This window comes from Nothobranchius furzeri, chromosome 3 (genome assembly GCF_043380555.1).
Source record: "Nothobranchius furzeri strain GRZ-AD chromosome 3, NfurGRZ-RIMD1, whole genome shotgun sequence".
Lineage (NCBI taxonomy): Eukaryota > Metazoa > Chordata > Actinopteri > Cyprinodontiformes > Nothobranchiidae > Nothobranchius > Nothobranchius furzeri.
The window spans coordinates 1,506,798-1,531,990 of record NC_091743.1 but is presented as its reverse complement, the minus strand read 5'-3'; the positions used below and the strand labels follow the sequence as shown (position 1 = coordinate 1,531,990).

Genomic DNA, 25,193 nt, shown 5'->3' with positions numbered 1-25,193 from the left:
ACCTTCTGTCAGGAATCTTGCGTGACCTTTGACCCAGCCCTCACCCTGGATTCTCATGTCAGTTCTCTTGATCGCTCTTCCTTCTTCCATCTCAGGAACGTTGCTAAGCTGAGTCACCCCGCTTCTCCTCCAGCTTCACTGGCTGCCAGTCAACTTCAGGGTTCATCTCAAGATCCTGGTTCTGGTCTATAGGGCCTTACATGGACAAGCACCATCTTACATTGGTGATCTTCTTAGTCCCTACACCCCCAGCAGGTCCCTGAGGTCCAGTGACCAAAGCCTACTGGTTGTGCAGCACCAGGCTAAAGGTCAAAGGTGACAGATCATCTGCTACTGTGGCCCCCAGACTCTGGACCTCTCTCCCCCTGAGCCTGAGATCAGTGGACTCAGTGGTCTCCTTTAAAAAGCAGCTGAAGACTCACCTGTTCAAGCTGGCTTTTGTATGACCTTCTTCACCTCTCTCTCTTTATTCTGCTCTCCCCACCTATTCCACCTTCCTCAGGATCCACTGGTTTCCCTCTTTCCTGTTCACTCTCTCTCTTTCTTAATATTTTTTCTTTTAAATCCCAATTGCCTATTTTTGCTCATTTAAAATACATTTTTAAACATTTTCTAAATGCTTTTTTATATTTTTACTTTTTCTGCTTTTGTGAAACGCCTCGTGATTTTTATCTTGAGAGGCGCAATAGAAATTATATTTTCTTCTTCTTCTTCTTCTTCTTCTTCTTCTTCTTCTTCTTCTTCTTCTTCTTCTTCTTCATCACCACCCACCCTGAGCTCCCTCAATACTGTTTCATACTCTGAGCTGAGTAAGCTAGTTGCGAGGCAGAAGCCATCTGGCTCTCCACTTGATGTTCTGCCGCCTCGTCTCTGGAAGGCTGCCTTTCCGTGTCTTGGCCCATCACTTGGTCAGATTATCAATGGGAGCCTCAGCACAGGTGTGGTCCCAGCAGCTTTGAAAGCAGCAGTTATTCGGCCGACCCTGAAGAAACCTGGTGCTGATGTCTCTGTGATAGAAAATTACAGGCCTATCTCTACCCTGCCCTTTACATCTAAACTGCTTGAGAAAGTCGTTTATCAGCAGCTGGTCTCACATTTAGCTGACTCTGATCTGTTTGAGGTTTTCCAATCAGGGTTCAGGTCTGGCCATAGCACAGAGTCGGCTCTACTGAGGGTCCTAAATGACATCTATCTATCACTAGATCAGGGAACATCTGTGCTGCTTCTGTTGTTAGACCTGACAGCAGCCTTCGACACAGTTGACCACGCGATTCTACTCGATCGCTTGGAACGATGGGTTGGGATCAAAGGGTCTGCTCTGGATTGGTTTAGATCGTATCTCCAAAACAGGACATTCTGTGTTAAACTGGGTGATGTTTTTTCTTCTTGGGAGGGGCTCCGCTGGGGGGTCCCGCAGGGATCGATCCTTGGTCCACTTTTGTTTGCCATTTATCTGCTACCTCTGGGGTCAATCTTTCGTAAACATGGCCTATCATTCCATCTGTATGCTGACGATTGCCAGATTTACTCTCCATTGTGTCAGGAGAAAGGTCACTCTATCCAGTCCTTTGTGTCCTGTCTTAATGAGGTGAAGTCTTGGCTAATGGCCAACTATCTACATCTGAATGAGGGAAAGACAGAGCTCATTGTTTTTCACCCCAACAGCAGGAATGTGGGTCGTTATGTTGATCTTGGGCCTCTTTCTCCATACTCAAAACCAGTTGTTACCAGTTTGGGGGTGAAACTTGATGCTGGACTTAAATTTGATGCTCACATCAACTCTGTGTTCCGGTCCAGTTTCTTTCACCTGAGACGCCTTGCTAAAATCAAGCATATGCTGTCGAGAGCCCACCTGGAGCGGGTACTGCATGCTTTTGTAATTTCTAGGCTTGACTACTGCAACTCTCTCTATGCAGGGTTGTGTCAGTCAACACTGCGTCGCCTACAGGTTGTGCAGAACAGCGCTGCCAGGTTCCTGACTGGGACCAGGAAACGGGACCACATCAGTCCAGTTCTGGCTTGCCTGAACTGGCTTCCGGTCACACTTCAGACTCCTCGTCTTTGTTTATCATTTCTTCCAGGGTGGTGGTCCTCCCTGGGTATTCCCCATCACGCGCTCTGCGCTCCTCTGACCAAGGCCTGCTCGCTGTCCCTCGGTCTAGGTGTCGTACCCGTGGGGACCGGGCTTTCTCAGTCCTAACACCGTCACTCTGGAACCAGTTGCCACCCTCAGTTAGGCTGTTCCCATCCCTGCCAGTCTTTAAGAGTTGCCTAAAAACCCACCTCCTCCGCTTGGCGTTTCCTGAACGTGTTTGAATTTGGCCCTCTTTTATGTTGATTGTATTTCCCTGTTTTCATTGGTTCACTCTCTCCCTTGTTTTACCCATCTGTCGTCTACTAGAATGTTTCATCTTTTTTGTAATATTTGAATTGCTTTTATTTTCGATTTATTCACCATATTTAACTTTCTCATGTACCATGTTCAGCGCCTTGGGCTTCCCGGCAAGAAACTCTGAAGGCGGCGCTTTATAAATGAAGCTTTGATTGATTGATTGATTGATTGATTGATTGATTGATTGATTGATGATTGATTGATTGATTGGTAAAATAAGGAAACTCCTACAACTCTGTGCTGTACAGGCCTGGCACGAGCCAAGTCCGTCCCCACCAAGACCTACTCAAATGAGGTGGTGACCCTTTGGTATCGACCCCCTGATGTTCTGCTAGGATCCACGGAATACTCCACGCCCATTGACATGTGGTGAGGAACACAACACAACACAAATCTGAAGAATGTCATCATAAACTAGCCACCAACAGTCAGAGCACAGGGAGGTACCAGCTTTCACCACCATACCACTCGACCATGTTGCCTGGCCCAGGCGTTATTTTTCACAACTGATTTTAGTCAACCAACTGTGGTGTTTTGGGTTTAGTGCATACTTTTAATTTCCAATTGTTGATGTGACCTTTCACCAGCTAACTTTTACAGTTTTCTAAAGTTTTTTTTTTTTACTTTTAAATTTACAAAGGTGAAAAAACTAATGAGTACAGTCCTCATTAAAAACCACGCTGGACTGTTCTTCAGCGTATTTCACAAATATATTTAATACAAATGTGTCAGATTTGCTTAATTGTGTGTTCTTACATGCAATCTGAATAATTTACTCATTGTTTTCACCAGCTGTCTCTCATTAAACACTAAATTTCCTCTAACAGACTCACTAATAGGCGTCTTTCTACCATCAGAACGTCAGAGAAACTTTACCAAAACTTTACAGCATGAGCGGTTCTACTTCAGCACGCCGCACGAAAGCAACACTTTACCTGAGCTGGGGAAGGTACTGGGAAAGGCCCAGTAGAGTGGCTGAGCAGAACTTTTGGTTGTAACTCAAACAGGAAATGACATCGGCAGATGTCGCCTAAAGAACTGGTATTTGTAAAGTCGGAAGAGTTGCTGGTGAAGCAGAATGGAAGGAAAAGAACACACGCACCATTCTGCTGCTTTAAAATTACCGTTACTAAACTCCCAACACCGAACAACGCAGCGCGGTTCCCCCACAACTACGTAATTCACTGGCATTTGTTGTCTCACAGAGCGCCATAAAAACTGACCTTTTTCTGGTCATTGAATGCCACATTTTACATCACACAGCAACTCTCCCAGTCCACTGAATGGATTAGGGCGCCTCGCGATTATTATCTAGAATGTAACTGTGAAAAAGACTGTTTCTTTTTTCCCCCTAAATTACAGCGTACTTCGACAGAACACAACTTCTAATGATACTAATGTGTATAGACGCTTAATGGTGGCATCAATCACTGCAGAAGATGAGCCACTTTTTCACTAGTGGCTGTCACCTTCCTCTGAAACTGTGTGACTTCCTGGCAGAGCAAAGCACACGAGTCAGGTTCTCACACTGTACGACCCAATGCTCGGACGTGACCTGACTGCTAACACTGTACGTGTGATAGAAACACATCGGACATAAAATGTGCTAAAAAGTTACTGCAGAAGGTCAGATGTTCAAGTCTGAAAACCACAGGAATGTTGTGTCGTCCATCTGGTGTCCTTCAGGCTTGCCATAGTTGCAAGGGCTTATGGGATTGGAGAAGGAAGACAAAGTCAAAAAATATGTTGGGATGTGTTTTATTTGATATTGTAACGTGACGACGGAGCTATTCCACCGAAGGCTATTTACCCTCTCTCCTCAGATGCCTCTGACACAGAACTAGTCTGCATGAGATATTGCTCAAGGTCTCATGCATCTGCTTCTAAACGGTTTCCCTTCCAGCCCAAGAGAAGAATGGAGACAAAGAACTCTTTCTTTTAATAAATCGAAGAACTCTATTTTTAATAAGCTAATCAAACAAAGTGTTAGTCAATAATAAATGTGAACCAATCTGTGAAATGAAACTATTAATTACTTGGTATTATAATCCTATAGAATATAATAAGTAATATAACTTCAAATGTTTCCACTAGAGACTGATCACACGTAATGCTTAAAAAGTCACATGACACATTGCTTTTACTGATCCATTCAGAACCTTCCAGATCTGACGGAGGCGTGGTTTACGTGGTGTTTGGTAAATCTGTCATCTTTTCATTCGACCATAAACCAAAACATTCGAAGTATAAAACTATGCCCACGTCATCTTTAACGCCAGTTCAAAGCGTTCTAGAGAAGTTGTCGGAGTGGCCAATCCGTAACTTTCCTCTTCAGCCGAAAGAACCAACGACAAGCTGGATAAAATCTGTTGCTGTTCCACCTGCTGCAACGGTTCCTTTCAGAATAAAAGCTGAACCATCACGACCCCGTTTTGGGTCTCGCTAGATGCCAATAAACTGTCGTGACCCGGAAGTATCTCAAAGGCTGGTCTAGTCGGCAATCGCTGCTTTTCCTAACGGCTTCGGTTCCAGAGAGGGTCAAGCTGGACCTCGACATTCCTGATCTAACGGGGACTTCCGCAAAGGGTACGTAGGCCGGCAGAATGGCGTCTCAATGTGTGTTATGAATCTCCCAAACCAAGCCTAGCGTGAAACATCCTCTTCACTCCCATCAGAAATAATCGTTTCTCCAGATCTGCTGGTTCTGAACATATTCACACATACACCATTCTCAGTCTTACCTCACCTTAGTTACACCATACACCTAGCGTTAAAGTTAGTCTAGTTTTAATTTGTTTAGTAATAAATCTTTAAACTTTTAAACCTGACTCACTCTCTTTTCTTGAAGTTAATACCAAGCGTTGCTCAATCCCTGCAATAAAAAGATCCGATCTTCTGATTAAATTTACTTAAAGGTTCATTAAGGTGATATTTCACATTTTATGGTTTCTAATTAAATGTAGGAACGTCTTCGCTACAATATAAATATGGCAAACACGCTTTCTTGACCATCTTTGTCATTGTGTGTGAGACGACGTGGACACAGAAATACTTGGGCAGCCATGTTGCCACATGTGCTGTTAGTGGTTGTAGAACATCTGGGTTGGAGTGTTCCCTCAACAGTGTGATTCTTCATGAAGGACCAGCAAAACATCAGACATGTTTAATATTCATGCAACTGCACGATTACTGATCCCAAGCTGCTGGTGAGGTGTTGATCGCTTCTTAGTACTTCCTGTAAATTACACGAAGAAAAACTCACCCTGACCTCAAAGATTCTTGCACCAAAGGAAAATCAGCTCAGTGTATTTCCAGTTTCAGCAAAGTCCTGATAAAACACCTCAGTTAAATATATCATATAGGACACACACAGTGATATTGGAGAAGTTAAACAAAGTTTGTAGGATTTACAGAAGGTGTTCAATAATTAGTAACTAAATTAGGCAGAAAAAATAAATGTGGCAGCCTCTCCCTGGGCTTCCACCTCACCATGGTGATGGGGTTGAGCGTCCCAGTGATCCTAGGAGCTAAGTCGTCTGAGGCTTTCTGCCTCTGGTAGGGTCACCCATGGAAAACAGGTCCTAGGTGAGGGATTAGACAAGGTGCCCAAAGGCCCGTTATGATGATTACTTCAAATGGAAACAGTGTTCCCTTGCCTGGACGCGGGTCACCGGAGCCCGCCCTCTGGAGCCAGGCCTGGAGGTGGGGCACCTTGGAAAGCGCCTGGTGGACGGGCTTTCATCTATAGAACCCAGCCGGGCACAGCCCAAAGAGGAAACGTGGGTCCTCCTTCCCATGGTCTCACCACTTGTGAAAGGGGCCAAAGGGGTCAAGTGCAGTGTGTGATGGGTGGTAGTTGAAGGCGGGGACCTTGGCGTTCCTATATATATGTATATATATATAAATATATGTTTATATATATATATATATATATACATATATATATAAAAAAATATATATATATATGTACATGTATGTATATATATATATAAATATATATATATATATATATATATATATATATATATATATATATATATATATATATATATATATATATACACATACATAATTCTGGTCCTCTAATATTGGCCTGTATTCAATTAACTGCTGGGTATCATATTTTGGCCGGTGTCGGAGTCGGCGGAGGTGAATAATGGCCGGTCTCTTATTGTGGCCGGGTGGAATGTGGTAACAAGCAAGTACGGGGGCGGTTGTGTCATCGTCTCACTTTTGATTTGCCAGTGATAGACCGCGAGGGTAACTTTAACCGTGCGGAGACGAAGAGGAGGCGAAAATTTGATATCAAGTTCAAAGAGAACGTGCTGATTATGCTGCAGAACACTCTGGGGAGCAGTAGCAGGGGTTGTATGAACTAGTCACTAGTCGACTTCACCGCTCTATAGTGACTTGTTATGCCTGTCATCGACTAGTCGCTGTCACGTGATAATGACCGGCAAGATGCAGTCCTCGGAAAAGACAGCAGCCTGCTGTCTGCAGGTGACAAGCTCCTGCGCGTCGTACCAGAGCGTTGGCACTGACACGCGATCGTTCATGTCGGCTCATTTCCTTTAATGTTTTCTGTCTTTTATTTGTGCCTGATGCGTTTCGCTGCTGTGGAGCGGGGCTCATCACCTGTTTTGTCCTCGGTGACGCACCGATCACTGATGCGGCCGGGAGCACTGCGCTGTTTTCTGGTCGGTAGATCTTTTAGAACTGCAGTTCAAAGGTAACTCATGAGGTGAATATATATGAACCCAGGTAGCAGTTTTTCTTTAGGATTGAGAGGAGATGCAGGAAGATAATAAACAGACAGGACAGAAAAATAGTCAAATAAAAACAAGTTAGTTTTTGTACCTGCTGGTTGCAACAAACAGACACCATTGAAGGTAATCAGAAGTGAGGAACAGAAAATGAAATAATTATTTTAATGCTTAGAGCAGCAGGAACTCCGAGAGGCTGCAGGAGCATCAGTGAGTTTGCGGCCGCTGCGCAGGGGGAGGGGGGAGAGGGCTGAAGCAGGGGGAGGGGGGAGAGGGCTGAAGCAGAAACTACCGTTGTTAAAAAAAATGTGTTTAACTTTGAAAATGTGGGCGCAATTTTAATTGTCAAAAACTCCAGCGAACCATTAGTTCATTTTGCTCAAATAGAAATTGAGGCCTGCCTCTAATTCTGGACCTCCTTCCAATAAAGGCCTGGAGCTTGATGAGCTTGAGTCAAATACAGGCCCGGGCCTGTGTTAGAGGATTTACGTTATATCCTCGGATATTTATATAATCGACAGAAGTTCATACACCAACTGGCTTGGTCTATATTTAATCAAAAGATTAACATTTAATTTAAGAGATTTAAATTAATAGCAAAAGTTTCTTCATTAATTCAGAAGATCTAAAGAGATTTTTGCTCATTCAGTGATCAATATACACCACTCTGTGTTTTACTTCAAAGAAGAGTCAGGTTTAAAAAGTTAAGCGTTTATTACAAACAATTTAAAGATGACAATTTAAAAAACAAATCATAAATGACAGTTTATAAAAGGCTTTGATATTAAAACTTGGTATTGAAGCAACCTGTGTCTGGATGAAAACTAAATGTGAAGTGTGTGTGTTTGAATGTGTGAATGTAGGTCTCAGAAGGTTTTTATCTTAGAGAGAGAGAGAAATGCATTCTGGGTGAAAGAATTTGGTTTGCAGTTAAGCTAAATTATTTCTTAAAAGTGGCATTCAGACGCAATCTGTGTTCTACCTCACCGTTCAGACGGCCCTCTGTTCAGATCCGGAGGTCGAGGGAGGATGGTGATCAGCCTCTGGGTACCCGGTCCGGTAGGGGAGACCAGTGGTACCGACTCTCTGGTCCTAGAGTTGCCGCAGGCACACAGGTGTGGAATTGGTTTGCGTCTGAGCAGATTCTTAAGGAATCTCATAGCATCAGCTTTGCTGCTGATGGCGTTTCTGTTGAAGCAATTCTATCGGCATGACAGAAAAGCTTTAGTAGAGGTTTCGAACGGCTGACTCGATCCTCTGCACTCTCGTTGCCACGGAGATAATTTGGTGTGCTCAAGAACTGAACTTGAACTGAGGAGTTAGGTTTTAAGAGACGGCCGGTAATCTTATTCTAACGAATCAGGTTTTGACATGTTAGAGGGTGGGACTTAACATACCTCGGAACACGCCCTCTCAGAGATAGAAAGTTCTGGGTTATGTGACAAAAGGTTATGTGAGTGCAAGGTTACCATTTAACATGGAGACTATGTGTGAGGATGCAAATAATACACTTGTCATGATTAAACATTACTGATTATCATAAATAATTATTAACCACAGAATAATAATTCATTTCAGTAATTAAATACATTTATAATGAACCTTTGGTGATTTAACAGTAAAAAGAGTTTATTATAAATGATTCTTCTGGAACGTGATGAAATCCTTGTCTTGCTTTGGAGGCAAAGGAAGTCAAGATATGGTAAGGCCGTTCAGATTAAAGATGGTTTACAGCAGACTTTGTGTCTCCTGTGATGGATAATCTGTAGATAGAAGTGCAGCCAGGACAGCTTGACCCAGCTGAGGAAGTGTGACCTTTGGGTCACAAATGAGGCCATTCATGTCACTACACAAGTATTGATAGCAGCTTGTTTTTGCCACCCAGCCACTCGTGTGTGCTCACAAAGAAGAAAAATACGTCAACAAAGATCCTCCAGTTGAAGCCTATGGAAGTGTCCAAACTCTGTTTCGCAAAGGCAGCTCTCCTAGCCAGCTGGTGATAGCTGATAAACTAGTAACTCAGAGTTTATAGAACTCAGAATCCTTAAAGGAGCAGTACAGCTGGATGTCATCTGCATATAGGTGATAAGAGGCATTATGAAAAGAATCAATCATCTGTCCATGAGGGTGTGTATACAGTAAAAACAAGAGTGGAACCAAAACAGAGCCTTGGGGTACCCCACAAAACAGATCAGTAGAATCTGACATGATTTGGTTTCTACAGACACTGCAACTTCTGTTAGACTGGCTCAATTCAAATTTAATTCAAGTTTCTTTATATAGCTCCAAATCATGACAAAAGTTGTCTCAAGGACCTTCACACAGTAAACATTCCAATACAGGTCAGTTCATTAAGCCACTCAGTAAAATGTTGCATCGAGTCACTGACTAGTGTCAGAGTCTTTACAGCAATCCTCATACTAAGCAAGCATGCAGCGACAGTGGAGAGGAAAACTCCCTTTTAACAGGAAGAAATATAAGCAGCCATCCACCATGACTCACTGGGGATGGAGAAGACAGAGTGCACGCACACACACACACACACACACACAATTATTGTATTTATCCTAGTGGATCTATAATTAAACCGGTAAACTAGTAGTAGCACATCCAAAGTCAAGGAAAGCAAAAAGTTATTATCAGGAGAGGGAGAATGTTTAAGTGGTTAGCAGCAGTGTGCTAGACGATGGCCCCCTCCATGAGGCCACCACAGCTCAGCAGAACATCGTTGTAGCTTCTTCTGGGGAGAAAAACACTTAGAGAAAAAATAAAGTTAACAGCTGAAATAGCAGGAAATAATACAGTTAAAGAGCAGATTGTAGAAGAAAGCAGTAGAGTGTGAAAAGTGGTCAGTGTATCCTCCAGCAGTCTAAGCCTATAGCAGCATAACTACAGAGATAACTCTGGATAATCTATCCTATTTAGATGGAAGCATGTTGGAGGCAGGGCAAGGGAGAGCCGTCTTTACCGACTGTACACTCCACCTCCCTTTACTCCCCCACTTGTCCAGATTTAGGCTAACATCAGATTTTAACCATAGGCCCTATCAAATAAAAATGTTTCAAGCCTAGTCTTAAAAGTAGACAAGGCGTCTGCTTCACGGACTAAAGCTGGGAGTTGGTTCCACAAGAGAGGAGCCTGATAACTAAAAGATCTGCCTCCCATCCTAATTTTAGATATGCTGGGAACCACCAGTAGACCTGTAGAATTCCCCGTTGTCTGCAGCCATCACGATGTCACTGTTAGTTTGTGAAACACCAAAATATTAAAATACAAACTATGGTATCGAAGTTTGCTTGAGTTTCATTAGTAGTTTATAATAGATTGGTCTCTTCATCATAGTTATTCCAGAGGGCATAGAAGAGGATGAGGAGTGCATGGAGTTGGGTTTGTTTTTGCGTCCCTTAGAAACAGTTGTGGTTAAAGGTTTTCATATTGCAGAATTTTGTACGACACTACAATGATAAAATACAAACTGTTTTAAGTTATTTATCATGATATTTATCAATTGTGGTTATATATTGGGACAATTATGTATATTTATTTAAATAAGCAATTAAAATAAAAAGTATCGAAAATTGGTAGAGTTAAGTACCGGTATTGATTCGTGGGTACTGGGGATTAGTACCGTAATGATTCAAATGTCAAAGGTGCCCATCTCTAGACAGAGTGCAGCCCTCTACCCTGGGAGGGGTGTTAACATCACACATACCATAATAAAGGGGCCGCATGCGAACAAGTACGACAACAATTCATTAAAGACTCCTGTATCAAGACAGTGGTCAAGATCACAGTTTTTCTGATGTTCTGAGATTTAATATAAATCAAATCTGATTAAATAAATTCAATTAGATTTTTCTTCAGAAAAGTATAAACAGAAAATGTTCATGAACAAAAAATCTGAAGTAGCAGAAGTCAAACCTAACATGTGTTACAACCTGGTATTGATTTTTTTATATGAACAACTCTCAGTGTCTGAGTTTCAGGTGATATTGTCCGTCAATGTTCAGGAGCTTTTAGCTGCTGTGCTCTTCTGCAGAGCGGTTCTTGTCCTGCTGCACACAAACTCTTTCTTGCACTCTTAGCACATCCAGGGAGTGGACCTGTTTCACCCCTGACCTGCCCTCGCTGCTTTGTCCAGTCCTTCTCCACTGGTCCAGGGGACATGGTTGTAACCTGGAGAGGAGGTCACTGGAGGGCTTTCATCCTCACCAAGCAGCTGTGCACACTGCTGCTCCTGAAGTTGCTGATGTTTCACTGCCTCCTTCTGCTGCTTGTAGCTGATGTGTTTGTGGAGCTGGTGGTGAGGCAGCTGACAGCCAGAGGTTCTTCTGGGGATAAATCTGGGTGTCGTGGGTCGACGGTACCTGGGTCTGGCTTTGTTGTCCAGGAGTCCAGAAGGTGTGGAGCATCTCCTGCAGCATCCTGTCTCTGACATTGTCTATTGCTGGTGGTGGTGGATGGCTCTTCATCAGAAGTACCTCTAAAATTATAAATATATCAGATTTTATAAAACATCCTCAAGCAGTAAACACTAGTGAATGAAAACTGTAAAAAAATACAGAACTAAAGCTAGAAATAGATTTGAACTGTAGATAAACTCACTGCAGCTGTGATGGAAAATCATCTTCATCCACACCTGGATCCTCAACCACAGATGGACCTTTGGTTTTCCTGGGAGTAGCAGAAATAATATATAATAGTATAGTAATAGTATTAGCAGAAATACTAGACAACAGAAACTGGAACGTGTTTAGTGCAGAGATACTTACTGCATTTGGGATGGAAGAACAATGTGGGCACATCTTGCTCCTCATCAACAAATCTGGAGTGAAGTTTCTTCTTTCTAGAAGATTTCCTGGTTGCTCCGTTATTTACAAAAACAAATCTAACATTTACACTCAACAAAAATATAAACGCAACACCTTTGTTTCTGCTCCGATTTTTCATGAGATGGACTTAAAGATCTAAAATTCATTCCAGATACACAATATCACAATTTCTCTCAAACATTGTTCTCAAATCAGTCTAAATGTGTGATAGTGAGCACTTCTGCTTTGCTGAGATAATCCATCCCACCTCACAGGTGTGCCACATCAAGATGCTGATCTGACATCATGAGTAGTGCACAGGTGTACCTTATACTGCCCACAATAAAAGGCCACCCTGGAATGTGCAGTTTTTTTGCTTTATTGCGGGTCTGGGGACTCAGAACCAGTCAGTATCTGGTGTGACCACCATTTGCCTCATGCAGTGCAACACATCTTCTTCGCATAGAGTTTATCAGATTGTCAATTGTGGCCTGTGGAATGTTGGTCCACTCCTCTTCAATGGCTGTGCGAAGTTGTTGGATATTAGTGGGAACTGGTACACGCTGTCGTATACGCCGGTCAAGCATATCCCAAACATGCTCAACGGGTGACATGTCCGGTGAGTATGCTGGCCATGCAAGAACTGGGACATATTCAGCTTCCAAGAATTGTGTACAGATCCTTGCAACATGGGGCCGTGCATTATGTTGCTGAAACATGAGGTGATGTTCATGGATGTACGGCACAACAATGGGCCTCAGGATCTCATCACGGTATCTCTGTGCATTCAAAATGCCATCAATAAAATGCACCTGTGTTCTTCGTCCATAACAGATGCCTGCCCATACCATAACCCCACCACCACCATGGGCCACTCGATCCACATCACTGACATCAGCAAAGCGCTCACCCAGACACGCTGTCTGCCATCTGCCCTGAACAATGTAAACCGAGATTCATCTGTGAAGAGAACACCTCTCCAGCGTGCCAGACACCATCGAATGTGAGCATTTGTCCACTCAAGTATGTTACGGCGACGAGCTGGAGTCAGGTCAAGACCCCGATGAGGACGACGAGCATGCAGTTGAGCTTCCCTGAGATGGTTTCTGACAGTTTGTGCAGAAATTGTTTGGTTATGCAAACCAATTGTTTCAGCAGCTGTCTGAGTGGCTGGTCTCAGACGATCTTGGAGGTGAACCTGCTGGATGTGGAGGTCCTGGGCTGGTGTGGTTACACGTCGTCTGCAGTTGTGAGGCCGGTTGGATGTACTGCCATATTCTCTGAAACGCCTTTGGAGACGGCTTATGGTGGAGAAATGAACATTCAATGCACGAGCAACATATCTGGTTGACATTCCTGCTGTCAGCATGCCAATTGCACGCTCCCTCAATGCTTGTGGCATCTGTGGCATTTTTACTGTGAGACAAAACTGCATATTCCAGGGTGGCCTTTTATTGTGGGCAGTATAAGGTACACCTGTGCACTACTCATGATGTCAGATCAGGATCTTGATGTGGCACACCTGTGAGGTGGGATGGATTATCTCAGCAAAGCAGAAGTGCTCACTATCACATTTAGACTGAAATGTGAACAATGTTTGAGAGAAATGGTGATATTGTGTATCTGGAATGAGTTTTAGAGCTTTAAGTCCATCTCAAGAAAAATCGGAGCAGAAACAAAGGTGTTGCGTTTATATTTTTGTTGACTGTATGTTGGGTATTTTTAAATTCTGAAACTTAACCCTGAAATGAACCACACACAGGAGAGGAGTCAGTAGGTTTTACACTGTGAGGAGACAGCGCAGAGTCACCAGCCAAAAGCCTGTCCCAGGCCCTTGTCCGATTAACTCTGGCGTGTTTTCTGCACCACTGACGGTTTTATTGAAACACAGGCATACAGAGACAAAGGACCATACATCATTGTCCATATTTGACCAATAAACACTGTTGCTTCTATCTAAGATGGGGCCTTCTAAAAAGGAAGTCTAAACTTACAGGGTGGCTGCAAGCTTCCCCGTTACCCAGCAGGGCCTTCCCAAAGGAAGTCTTAATTTATGATTGACAGCCAGAAACTCAGTTACCAGGGATACGAGTTGCCACACAGGCTATCCCCCAACCCCAATGCTCATCAGGCAGCATTCCAGAGCTATGAGGAAAGGAGAAAGAACCCTGTGGCTTTCTTATTAACTTATGATTACTTAAAGAGGAGCATTTAAAACAGTAATACATAAAAATACCTAACATTATATTATGTATATCTATGTCTATGGCCAACACAACCGCAGTAGATGGGTTAAGTACAGCAGCTTTGGGGGTCCTAGTGGCTTGGGGGCCCTATGCTACTGCACAGGGTGCACATAGGAAGAAACGACCATGCCTCAGTCACTCGTTACCATGCACCCATGAGTGGAGGAAACCTTGGACACAGCACAAAGACAAACCACCAGTAACCACCTGCAGCTGTAGCCTGTAACAGCCAATAAAACCAGGAGTAGCACGAACCAGCTGAGTTGATTAGAGTTGGACTGAAACAGAGCAGCAGAGAATCTCACCCTTTCATCTGATGAAGCCCTAGTAATGGGAGTGACCCCAGCCTACCAAAAGCATAAACCGCTTGCCCTTCATGTCTTCAGTGAAGACCGACACGAAGAGTTGGCGTAGCCATTGATGACCTGGAAGCAGCAGCAGCAGGAGGGAGCGTGTGACCAAGGGAAAACCCAGCCTTTATATACACAGCGCCCTCTGCTGATAATCAGTCTACTGAAAGCAGGTGTGGTTGATATCATCCTGCTACGTGGGTGGAGGGGTGGGCGGGTTAAAACATATAACAGATATTGCTGTAGAACCATGACAGCACTGTGTTCCCCGGTCACTGCTGCTCACTGTTTTGAGGTAGATCCCATCAGCACTTTTGGGATCATATGGATTATCTTCATCCCTTAATTCTCCCTCATCATTGAAAGGCAGATGACTAAGATACATAATTCACAGGTGGTTCCTTAGTTATAAATACTTTTCCCATTAGCAGTTGGCTGAGGTGGGAACACCCCCACAGCTTTGTTTCAGCTCAGAGCAGACGTGGTTTAGCCCATCTCTCCAGTAAAATCACAGCCATTTATGAGCTCCCTGAGATTGTATCCCCTCGTCTATCCACGGGGCGCCTCTTCGTCACACCGCCGTGTGAAACAAAAGGCTGTTCTGTGCCCACTCGTACCGTATTTGATGGAGCACATTTTCAAGTGTTTGTTGAATCTGGCTCAAGCTGCAGTCAAACAGGAACTGTCTGTTGTTTTCTCTCCCACCTTGTGGCGTTGTTCTAGGGGCGTGGGCTGTATCCTGTATGAGATGGCAACAGGTCGTCCCATGTTTCCTGGTGCCACTGTAAAAGAGGAGCTACATTTAATATTTAGGCTCATGGGTAAGTAATCAAACTGTGAGTATGTTCATTAAAATACAGAATGAGATTTTTAAAAAGCATTGATTATTCAGGTTTGAGCAGCTTTATGTCTGATTTATCCACACAATGAAACTCAAGCTTGGACACCATGGAAGAGTTTTCTTCCAGGCCTACAGGATTGTGTTTGTCGTTAACAGCTGTATATGATGGGGTAGAAAGGCCTTTAAGGCTGGGGGATGTCGTTTCAGATTTTTAAAGTAACTTTAAAAATGACTATGACCGTATTCTATGATGTACAGTGGGTACAGAAAGCATTCAGACCCACATCAGTTTTTCACTTATATTGCAGCCATTTGCTAAAATCAATTAAATACATTTTTCCCCATGAACGTACACACAGCACCACATGTTGAAGGAAAACACAGAATTTTAGATATTTATGCAGAGTTATTAAAAAAAGACAAACTGAAATACCACATGGTCCTAAGTATTCAGACCCTTTGCTCAGTATTTAGTAGAAGCCCTTGTAACGTCCAGCAATGGTCAGTTTTAGGTACAGTTTGGCCATTCAACATCTGGTCAGAAAGGAGACACAAGACTGCACGTGTTCCCTTTAAACCAGCCTGCCTCCCTCCCACCAGCTGGAGCTCAGAGCCTCTCTGCAGCTCTGAACACACGATAACGAACTGTCAACAATAACATTCTCTCCTCAAGGTCCAATCTTTCAGGACTCTTCGTGCCTCCATATAAGGAACACTCGCAGCCCAGATTTCCTAAATCAGATATGAACTTCTACAACTTATAAGTTAGATAATCAATAAATAAACATTTGTTTATTGCTACTTATAATAATTATAATATAATGAAATGTTTCATTAATTAGTGCTCAATGATTGAAGTTTGAAATGAATGTTATGTCATGATTACATTGATTTTTATGTTTCAACATGTTTATATGACAAGGTCATCAGCATTTGCACTCACACAAGAACAAAGTAAAGTTAAGTGGAACGCGTGACACATAGATAGTACTTTACCCAGATCAGAGCATCCGGTATCAAAGAAGGCGTGTTTCCGAGATTCTTGGTAATTTTCCTCAACATGTCAGCCTCTGGTTGGCTACACAATCATAACATGAGAACATTAAAACCGGATCACTCTGGTGATTCATCAGTTCTGGAGAAAGCTTCAGACCGGCCATCTGAAGCAAAAACCTCTTTAACCATCAAAGCTTTTGACACGCCGTCAAAACCTTTCTGCACCTGCGAAGCTGATACCGCAACAGTTCCTGCAGAACAAGCTGATCTTGTTCCGACTCCTTAAAGAGTCCCAGACGCGCGGTTCCATCCATCTGCCGTGACCCGAGACATCTCTGGACTAGAGAAGTCGGTGCTGTGGTCAATCTACTGGACCTTCGGTGCCAGAGGTCATCCGACCTCTCTGACCTTCGGATCCACCAAGAGGGTCTCCAAAACGGGTGAAGTAGACACACAGATAGCGTCTGATGCCTTTTGATAATAATCAACTTCATAGCTCAACGCAAACCAAATTATTTTGCATCCAGAACTCGGCTCTCCTAGATACGGAAGTTCTGACCATCACCACATTCACACATAGGTCCATACATCACATCTAGTTCCATCCATCACAGTAAATGTTAGTGAACTTGTCATGTTTTAATTGTTGGTAAAATAAATTCTTACTTTTATAAACCTGACTGTTTACTGAATCTAAACCAAGTGTGTACAATCCCCTGATGAATAAAGAATCCTAGAATCTTCTGATGAACACACAAAGACCAGGCAGGGTGATGTTCTATGTTTAGATAGAGTATCACACCTTATAAGTAGAGGTAATATATATATTGAGCTCTTAAAGCTCTCAATTTACCAAACCCTACACCCCTGCAAGCTAGCACAGCCATGAGTCTTCTTGGTAAAGATGCAACAAGCTTCTTACACCTGCATTTGGGATCCTCTGCCATTCCTTCTTGCAGATCCTCTCCAGTTCTGACAGGTTGGATGGTGAACGTTGGTGGAGCCACTTGTAGGTCCTTCCAGATGCGCTCTATTGGGTTTAAGTCAGGGCTCTGGCTGGGCCATTCAAGAACAGTCACAGAGTTGCTGTGAAAGCACTCCTTTGTTATTTTAACTGTGTGCTCAGAGTCGTTGTCATGTGGAGTCTGCGGTCCTGAGCACTCTGGAGAAGGTTCTGGTCCAGGATATCCCTGTTTTTGGCCGTATTCATCATTCCCTTGATTGTAACCAGTCGTCCTGTCCTTACAGCTGAAAAACACCCCCACAGCATGATGCTGCCACCGCCATGCTTCACTGTGGGGACTGTATTAGACACGTGATAAGCAGTGCCTGGTTATCTCCACAATTCTATCTTGGTCTCATCAGACCCGAGAATGTTATTTCTCATGCATCAGTTTGGATGTGCTACGTTTAATAAATGATCAATAAGATGTGATAGTCCATACAAATATGAATTATCAATCTGATTGGTCTTTGAATGTTTGATTTAGATTCCTCTAGGTCCTTTGACTATTCAGGGAACACACACTTCATATTAATCCAGACAGAGAAAAAGATATAGTTTATAAAAATGAATTTAATTCTATCTTTCTAAACTAATGATTGCACATGACAAAGTATGAATGAAATGGTGGAATGCAAGCTTAGATGTTTGTAGCAAAGCCTTGTATAGACCTGAGAGATCTTCTGATGTCCGGTTCGTAAAATCAGTTTGGCCGTATGGTTTGATAAGATGCACCCAGTGTCCACAGGATTTAGACGTTCCCCATCTGAGGTGCTGTTGTGTCTGACATCACTCGCAAGCGTTGCAGAGGCTTTGACCTTGGGGTCAAAACTGAGGAGGGTTCCAAATGCTTGCCTGCGGGTCGGCCGATCCAGGAGGTAGCGGGAGAACTGACTTGATCAGGAGTGACCCTTGTATCTATTAACTGTTGTGGACAAATGTATACAAATCAGAATTTGACAAGTTACCAAGACTCAGAGTCCCTCCTTCACTCAGATACTTAGAGGTTCATTCTTAGTGTGAAGTGAAAATGTTGTAACAGTTCTGTGGAGCTAAATGTTGCACTGATTAAAATATTATTATATTATTGTAGAATCAACAATTACTGATCTGGTATAATTTAAGATCTGAAATGAATCGTTACAGGAAAACATTCATTTGAACTCACATCATAAAGTATAGGTCACATTTTTCAAACACTTTGGATTTAAACAGATTCATTCAGCCACAGTGATCTTTAGGTTCTTCTTTACCTCTCTAACCAAGGCTCTTCTCCCCCGCTAGCTCAGTTTGGCTGGACGGCTGGCTCTAGGAGGGGTTCTGATTGTCCCAAACGTCTTCCATGTTTGTGGAGGCCACTGGGCTCTTAGGAACCTAAGTGCAGCACAGATGTACACCTCAGACTTCCAGTACAAATCAGAGACCTGTCATCTACAGAAATACTCAGGTGACTCTGCAGTTGTCGGGTGTATCAGAGATGGACAGGAAGCTGAGTACAGAGAGCTGGTGGAGCGCTTTGTGGCATGGTGTGGAAACAATCATCTGACCTTGAACGTGAACAAAACAAAGGAGATGATTTTAGACTTCAGAAGAAACAGGGTGGAGTCAAACACTGTTTCCATCATGGGGAAAGAAGTGGAGGTGGTTGAGGAATACAAATACCTTGGAGTTCACCTGGACAACAGACTGGACTGGAGAAAGAACAGCGAAGCCGTTTACAAGAAGGGACACAGCAGACTGCACTTCTTGAGGACGCTTAGGTCCTTCAGTGTCTGTAGCAAGATGCTGCAGATCTTCTACAAGTCTGTTGTTGAGAGTGTAATCTCTTCAGCCATCGTCTGTTGGGGTAGCAGCATCAGAAGCAGGGACCTGAAAAGGCTCAACAGCCTAATAACAAAGGCTGGTTCTGTTCTGGGGACGACTGTGGAACCGCTGGAGGAGATCATGCAAAGAAGGATTCTCCAGAGAATCAAGAGAATGATGGACAACCCTGAGCATTCTCTTCACAAGACTGTCCGACAACGGAAGAGTGTCTTCAGTCAGAGGCTTCTTCAGTTTGGCTGCAACACTGACCGCTACTGGAGATCCTTCCTGCCAACAGCCATTGTAATATACAACACCTCTTTGATGATTTTATTATTATTATTATTATTCTGAGCTACTACAGCAATCAGTTTCCCTCTGGCATTAATAAAGTACTTTTGAATGGAATTTTGTAACCTTGGCCAGATCTGTGTCTTTCCACAGTTCTGTCTCTGAGCTCTTCAGGCAGTTCCTTTGACCTCATGATTCTCATTTGCTGTAAGGTCTCATGTAGACAGGTGTGGCCTTCCTAATCAAGTCCAACCAGCATCATCAAACACATCTGGGCTCCAATGAGGGTGCAGGACCATCTCAACGATGACCAGAAGAAATGGAAAGCACCTGATATGAGTGTCACAGCAAAGAGTCTGAATACTTAGGACCATGTGATATTTCAGTTAGTCTTTTTTTTAATCTGCATAAATTTCTAAAAGTCTGTGTTTTTCCGTCAATGTGGGGGGCTGTGTGTACATTAATGAGGAAAATAATAATTTCATTGAATCCAGCAAATGGCTGCGATATAACTAAGAGTGAAGAGTTCATGGGGGTTAGGGTGAACACGTTCCCACTGTAAAGTAGGTAATCGTCCTCCCCAAGCCTCTACCCTGGTGTGTACATCAGAATGTGAGCCTAGAGCGTCGATCAGTAGAACTGTGTGTGAGGAGCTGTCAGTCCACCAGGTGAGGCGCCTCGGTGAGTTTAGTACACTACACACGTATTAATGTTTGCCAAAGTTTGTTTGGACAGGTAAATACAGCTTAGATGATTGTATTTTAGAACACTGGCATATAAAGTTTGTTTAAATAAAATAAATAATAGTGGAGAGAATAGATCATGTCAGCCTGTATACATCAAGCCAACTTGGTGATAGTTGGCGACTCCAGAACAAAACACACATTCTATTCACCTGTTCACCACTCACATTCTCTTATTGGTTTTATTCTCAGTAGCAACTCAGTTACGACACGGATCGCTGAACAAACAGCTCACACGACCAGCGGGAGTGACCGTGCACTAGTATCAATCACTTCCATTTATTCTGACCAGTCGGACAAAAGCTTACCAGATGGCACTTTACTGCATCGTTCTTATCAGACCCAGATTTAGACGTCTTCATAAGGAGGGAGTGGACTTCCACTTAGATGAATGACATCCCGGGATCGTCGCCTGTTTTAGGCAAACAAAAAGAGCGGTCCTAACTGCTCGTGTCATCGCCTTCTCCGCCCATAAATCTAAAACAGAAACTGGAACGCAACTGAGACCAGAAAATAAAGTTAGTGAAACAAAGAAATGTGGAGACCCCTAGAGACAGCCTGGAAAGTGAAGTAACAAAAGTAAAAATGCATTCGATGACATTTTAAATAAAGGACCAAAAACTCTCATTCATAGATTTAGACTAGAAATGCAGCCTACTACCACAACCAATACCAATCTGTCTAAAGTTAACACCAAACCAAATTTCAAACTTGGATTTACTGATTTCAGAATTAGGATTAACCTTTGTTCTGAAAGGTGTGGCTGATAATAAAGCCCCCAGTCCTGCTGTAGCCTGGCTCTAAACTGGTGAATTAAACGTGTTCAGAGATACTCTCAGAGTCTTTGTTGTGTCTGAGTCATTCTCCATGTCTCAGCACAGAGTCTGATAGGAAGAGGTCAAAGGCAGCTTTTCCAGTAATTAGACAGGTCCATGATAAACACGATGGAGGCTCTAACACAGACACGGTGCTGCGGTTTCAGATACCTGCGTACACGCTGAGCCCTTAAAGCACAGTGAAGACACGATGAGAACAAATGGAAGCTTTCATCACTTATTCTCAGACATTTGAGGCAAAAAGTAACTCTAAGACACTCTATTATTAGATTAGATCTGAATATTTAGAGATTATAATCTGATTTTATTCTCACCTAAAATCTAGAAGATGTGTGTTGTCATGTTTAATAAAACGTTTTGTTTCTGAGTTAAGAAAAAAATAGCAAAAATATATGGATATTTTTTCAGTGACATGCTGATTTTAGTGGCAAATTAATGAAAAACAAACATAAATAGAGCTAAAAAATTTCACTGGTACTTTTACTGTCATTCAGTTGTGGAAAACATTGAATGAAAACTCTGAAAAACTGCTTAAACCTGCATGTTTTTATCATCGTGGGCCTGTTTGTGTTATTAAAATGATCCGAGCCACCACAGAGTCGTGTTGTGTAACGTGAGAGGAAGTGTGGAATAGTAAAGCTGTTGCTGTTTGCTTCTTCATGTTGAATTCAAATAACATATATACAAGAAATATATGATGATAATAAGAACAGTCTTTTTGTGTGTATGTAACAGTGATGTCATGGCTAAAAGGCAGAATATACCTTTGGTTTGTTTTTTTCTCCTTACATCGGAACTTCACGTTGTCCCACACTGAGTATCTCTGTCCCTAATCAGCGCCGAGTGGCGTGCGTCACACCAGGCGCGTTGCAAGCTTTTCAAAAGTGTGGGGGATGTTGTCTGTGCCTAAAATAAGTTCATGTTATTCACCTTGTTAGTTTAATTTCCATAATAGCGGAGCAGGTGTGAATTTTAGACGCGTCACGCACGTCTCCGTTTTAAACATGTTTAAACTGTTCAGAATACAAATCCAGGCTCTGTCTCGTTAGATCGGTGTAACTAAAGTTTGTACTGAATGAAACTTTACATTAAACCATGTTGGAAAGAAAAAGATCCGATTATCGTTTCCCCTCATTTACAGTCAGGAGTACAGCGCAGTGCACGTGGCTCTGGGGTTAATCACGTTTAGTTGTTTCTCTTTGTAACAATCTTCACAGGAAGGCAAAACAGTTAAATGGCAGCTTACAGATATTTCCATTTGACTGTATTTTGATGGATAAACTCAAGGATGTTGGTTGTTTTGAAAGAATTACCCCGACGCACACTGATGCGCATGGATGAGCTTGGAAAAATGTTCTTTTTATGAAATTATGAAACTTTGGCTGAACAGCGCTTGTTCCCGTCTCTAATATGGAGACGCATGACGCATCCAGTCTGAGGCAGAATAGTCTCTCCAGCTCAGAAAGCTCCTGTAGAGACATTTGATCACGCACAAAGTTTATGTGGAGCAGAAGCGGTCGGGCCACGGCAGGTGGAACGTTCCTAGCCTACATGAAGTGAAACTGTTTAATTGTATCATTAATGTGTTACTGGACACGCTGGTCTGGTTGGTTAGACCAGTGTTTGAAGTGGAAAACACACACACACACACACACACACACACACACACACACTGATGTAAAATGTAATCTCCATCCACATCCAGACACAATTATCCTCTATTCTTTCTCTAGTTGCTCTGCTCTTGCCTGGGCTGACGTAGCTGACGGTGCGCGCGGCGCGCCTAACTAGCGGCTGATGCACATTTTACGCATTTGGAGAGGTGGGCTGGATGCTTTGCTTTTACTGGGAGATGGATTTTTTTCAAAAATGTGGAGATTTTGCCTCATGAATAACCGTAAAAACTACCGGTGTGCATGTACCCTTATGAAAGGTGAATATTAGAAGTGCAAGTAATGCATTCTGGTGCCTATAAATGAAAAATGAATGAAAATTAAACTGGGAGTTTTTACTTCATATTTTATAAATAAAAATGACAGGGAAAAAATTTATGACGTCTTTTTAAACTAAATTTTCTAGCGCGACCTGCCTGCTTCACTTATTAAGGTCCGTCCAGAATTACCGTGGCCCACCCAAAAATGAAAACCTGGCGCCGCGCCTGTTATAAACCTCTGCAAATTGTTGTTCTTCACGTTATCAAACTCAGACATTGTACAGCTAATGTCAAGATGTAAAATTATGAATTCAGTCGAGCTCTTCCCTCCCTCCATGGACAAGCACCATCTTACATTGGTGATCTTCTTAGTCCCTACACCCCCAGCAGGTCCCTGAGGTCCAGTGATCAAAGCCTACTGGTTGTGCAGCACCAGGCTAAAGGTCAAAGGTGACAGATCATCTGCTGCTGTGGCCCCCAGACTCTGGACCTCTCTCCCCCTGAGCCTGGGATCAGTGGACTCAGTGGTCTCCTTTAAACTCACCTGTTCAGGCTGGCTTTTGCATGCCCTTCGTCACCACCCTTTCCTTATTCTGCTCTTATTCTGCCTTTTACAGGATCTACTGACTTCCCTCTTTCCTATTCATTTCTCTTTCCTTACTTTTTTATCACAATTTTTTTCTCATTTTAAACATATTTTCAAAAATTTTGTAAATTTTTTTTATATTCTAATTTTTATGTATTTTTTTGTGAAGCACCTTGTGATTTTTATCTTGAGAGGCGCTATATAAAATGTTGTTTTCTTTCTTTCTTTGTTTCTTCTATGTAGATCCTGTTTTGGACGCCACGGTTATGTGCCCTAATTTTTTGATGCCACAATTAAATCTGGCACTAATTGCAGCCGTGACAGTGTGGACTGACCCAGTCCAGCATACAGGGCATTACAGATAGTCAACTTGCTACTAGGGTTGTCACGGAGTGAAAATGTAACCTCACGGTTATTGTGACCAAAATTACCACGGTTTTTGGTATTATCGCGGTATTTTTTTTTAAACGTGCTACATTTTCACACAATTAAATAAACCCTGCATATCAGGAAATAGTGTTCTCGGTTTGTGTCTAAATTTTGCCTAAAATGTGTTATTTTGTAATTATGTTGTTTATTTGTTTACATTTTTTCCCTTTAGTTTTTAAAATACCAATATTTGCCCATAACTTCTTATTTTATGTCTGTTTGATGTCATCATTTTAAAAGTATTAGATCAGATGGTACTCAGTACTCAAGTAGCCTTCTAATCAGATACTTTTTTACCCTTACTTGAGTAATAAACCCTATATCAGGAAAATATCGTCCTCGGTTTGTGTCCTTCCAGTGAGCTTTGCAAATGTGGGAAAATGTCATCAGGCAGTAATCGTTGTTAAATTCATAATTATTCTCGGAGAGAGACCAACTCTTATCGGCCCCTGGGAGCCCCGTAATGCATAGCGTCATTTCAACATGGCGGTGTCCGCGACACGGTTTATATGCAGGTAGCGGCGCTGCGGCTGCTTTATATAGCGACTCGTTGCATTCTCCCTCAACCCAAATCCTCGGATCACGCATTTTAGCTAAAACGCTAACGTTAGCTTGCCTTGCGTTGGCTGTAGAGTTGTGGGTGATGGTCATGCAGATGTGTCATGAGATTTGAAGCGTTGCTGCCTTTCACAGACACTTTTTCTGCTCGTGCTGCAAACAGGATAGCCGTCTTCTATCAGCTGTCCCTCGGCATTCTTCAAACATCCAAAAATACGCCCGTACTTCCCACTTTGTCTTCTTTGAGGGATAATAAATGTCCCGAGTGCTGCCGTCTCCTCCTTTGGCCATTATTTCAGCTTTAGCTTCAAGAAAGTTTTGGTTGTAAACAACAAAGTGCGCATGTGCCGCCGGCAACTTCAGCCGATGATACGGTGGCTGGTAAGGGTCACCGCGCCTACGCCGCAGCCACGGTAATCCCACTGAGATGATATAGTTTTTTTTAAACAAGACGGTTATTATTATTGTCAACTTTTTTACCGGGGTTTACCGCTACACCGGTTACCGTGACAACCCTAACTTGCTACATAACAAAAGCATTTGTGACAGTCACCAGATCCTTCTAGGAAAGTAATGGCCTAATTGAAGACAGACGCAATGACACGACTCATA

The 25,193-nt window shown here is 42.8% G+C and overlaps 1 protein-coding gene across 4 annotated transcripts in view; it reads left to right on the top strand.

Annotated features, from left to right (window-relative positions):
* cdk18 (cyclin dependent kinase 18) overlaps nucleotides 1-25,193 on the top strand; it is a 133,155-nt gene that overhangs the window by 71,537 nt on the left and 36,425 nt on the right. For all 4 annotated transcript variants that reach the window (XM_070549082.1, XM_070549081.1, XM_070549080.1 and 1 more), the window contains 2 exons: nucleotides 2,641-2,761; nucleotides 15,286-15,383. In XM_070549082.1, the coding sequence (XP_070405183.1) occupies nucleotides 2,641-2,761; nucleotides 15,286-15,383 (219 nt within the window). The remainder of the gene's footprint in view (nucleotides 1-2,640; nucleotides 2,762-15,285; nucleotides 15,384-25,193) is intronic.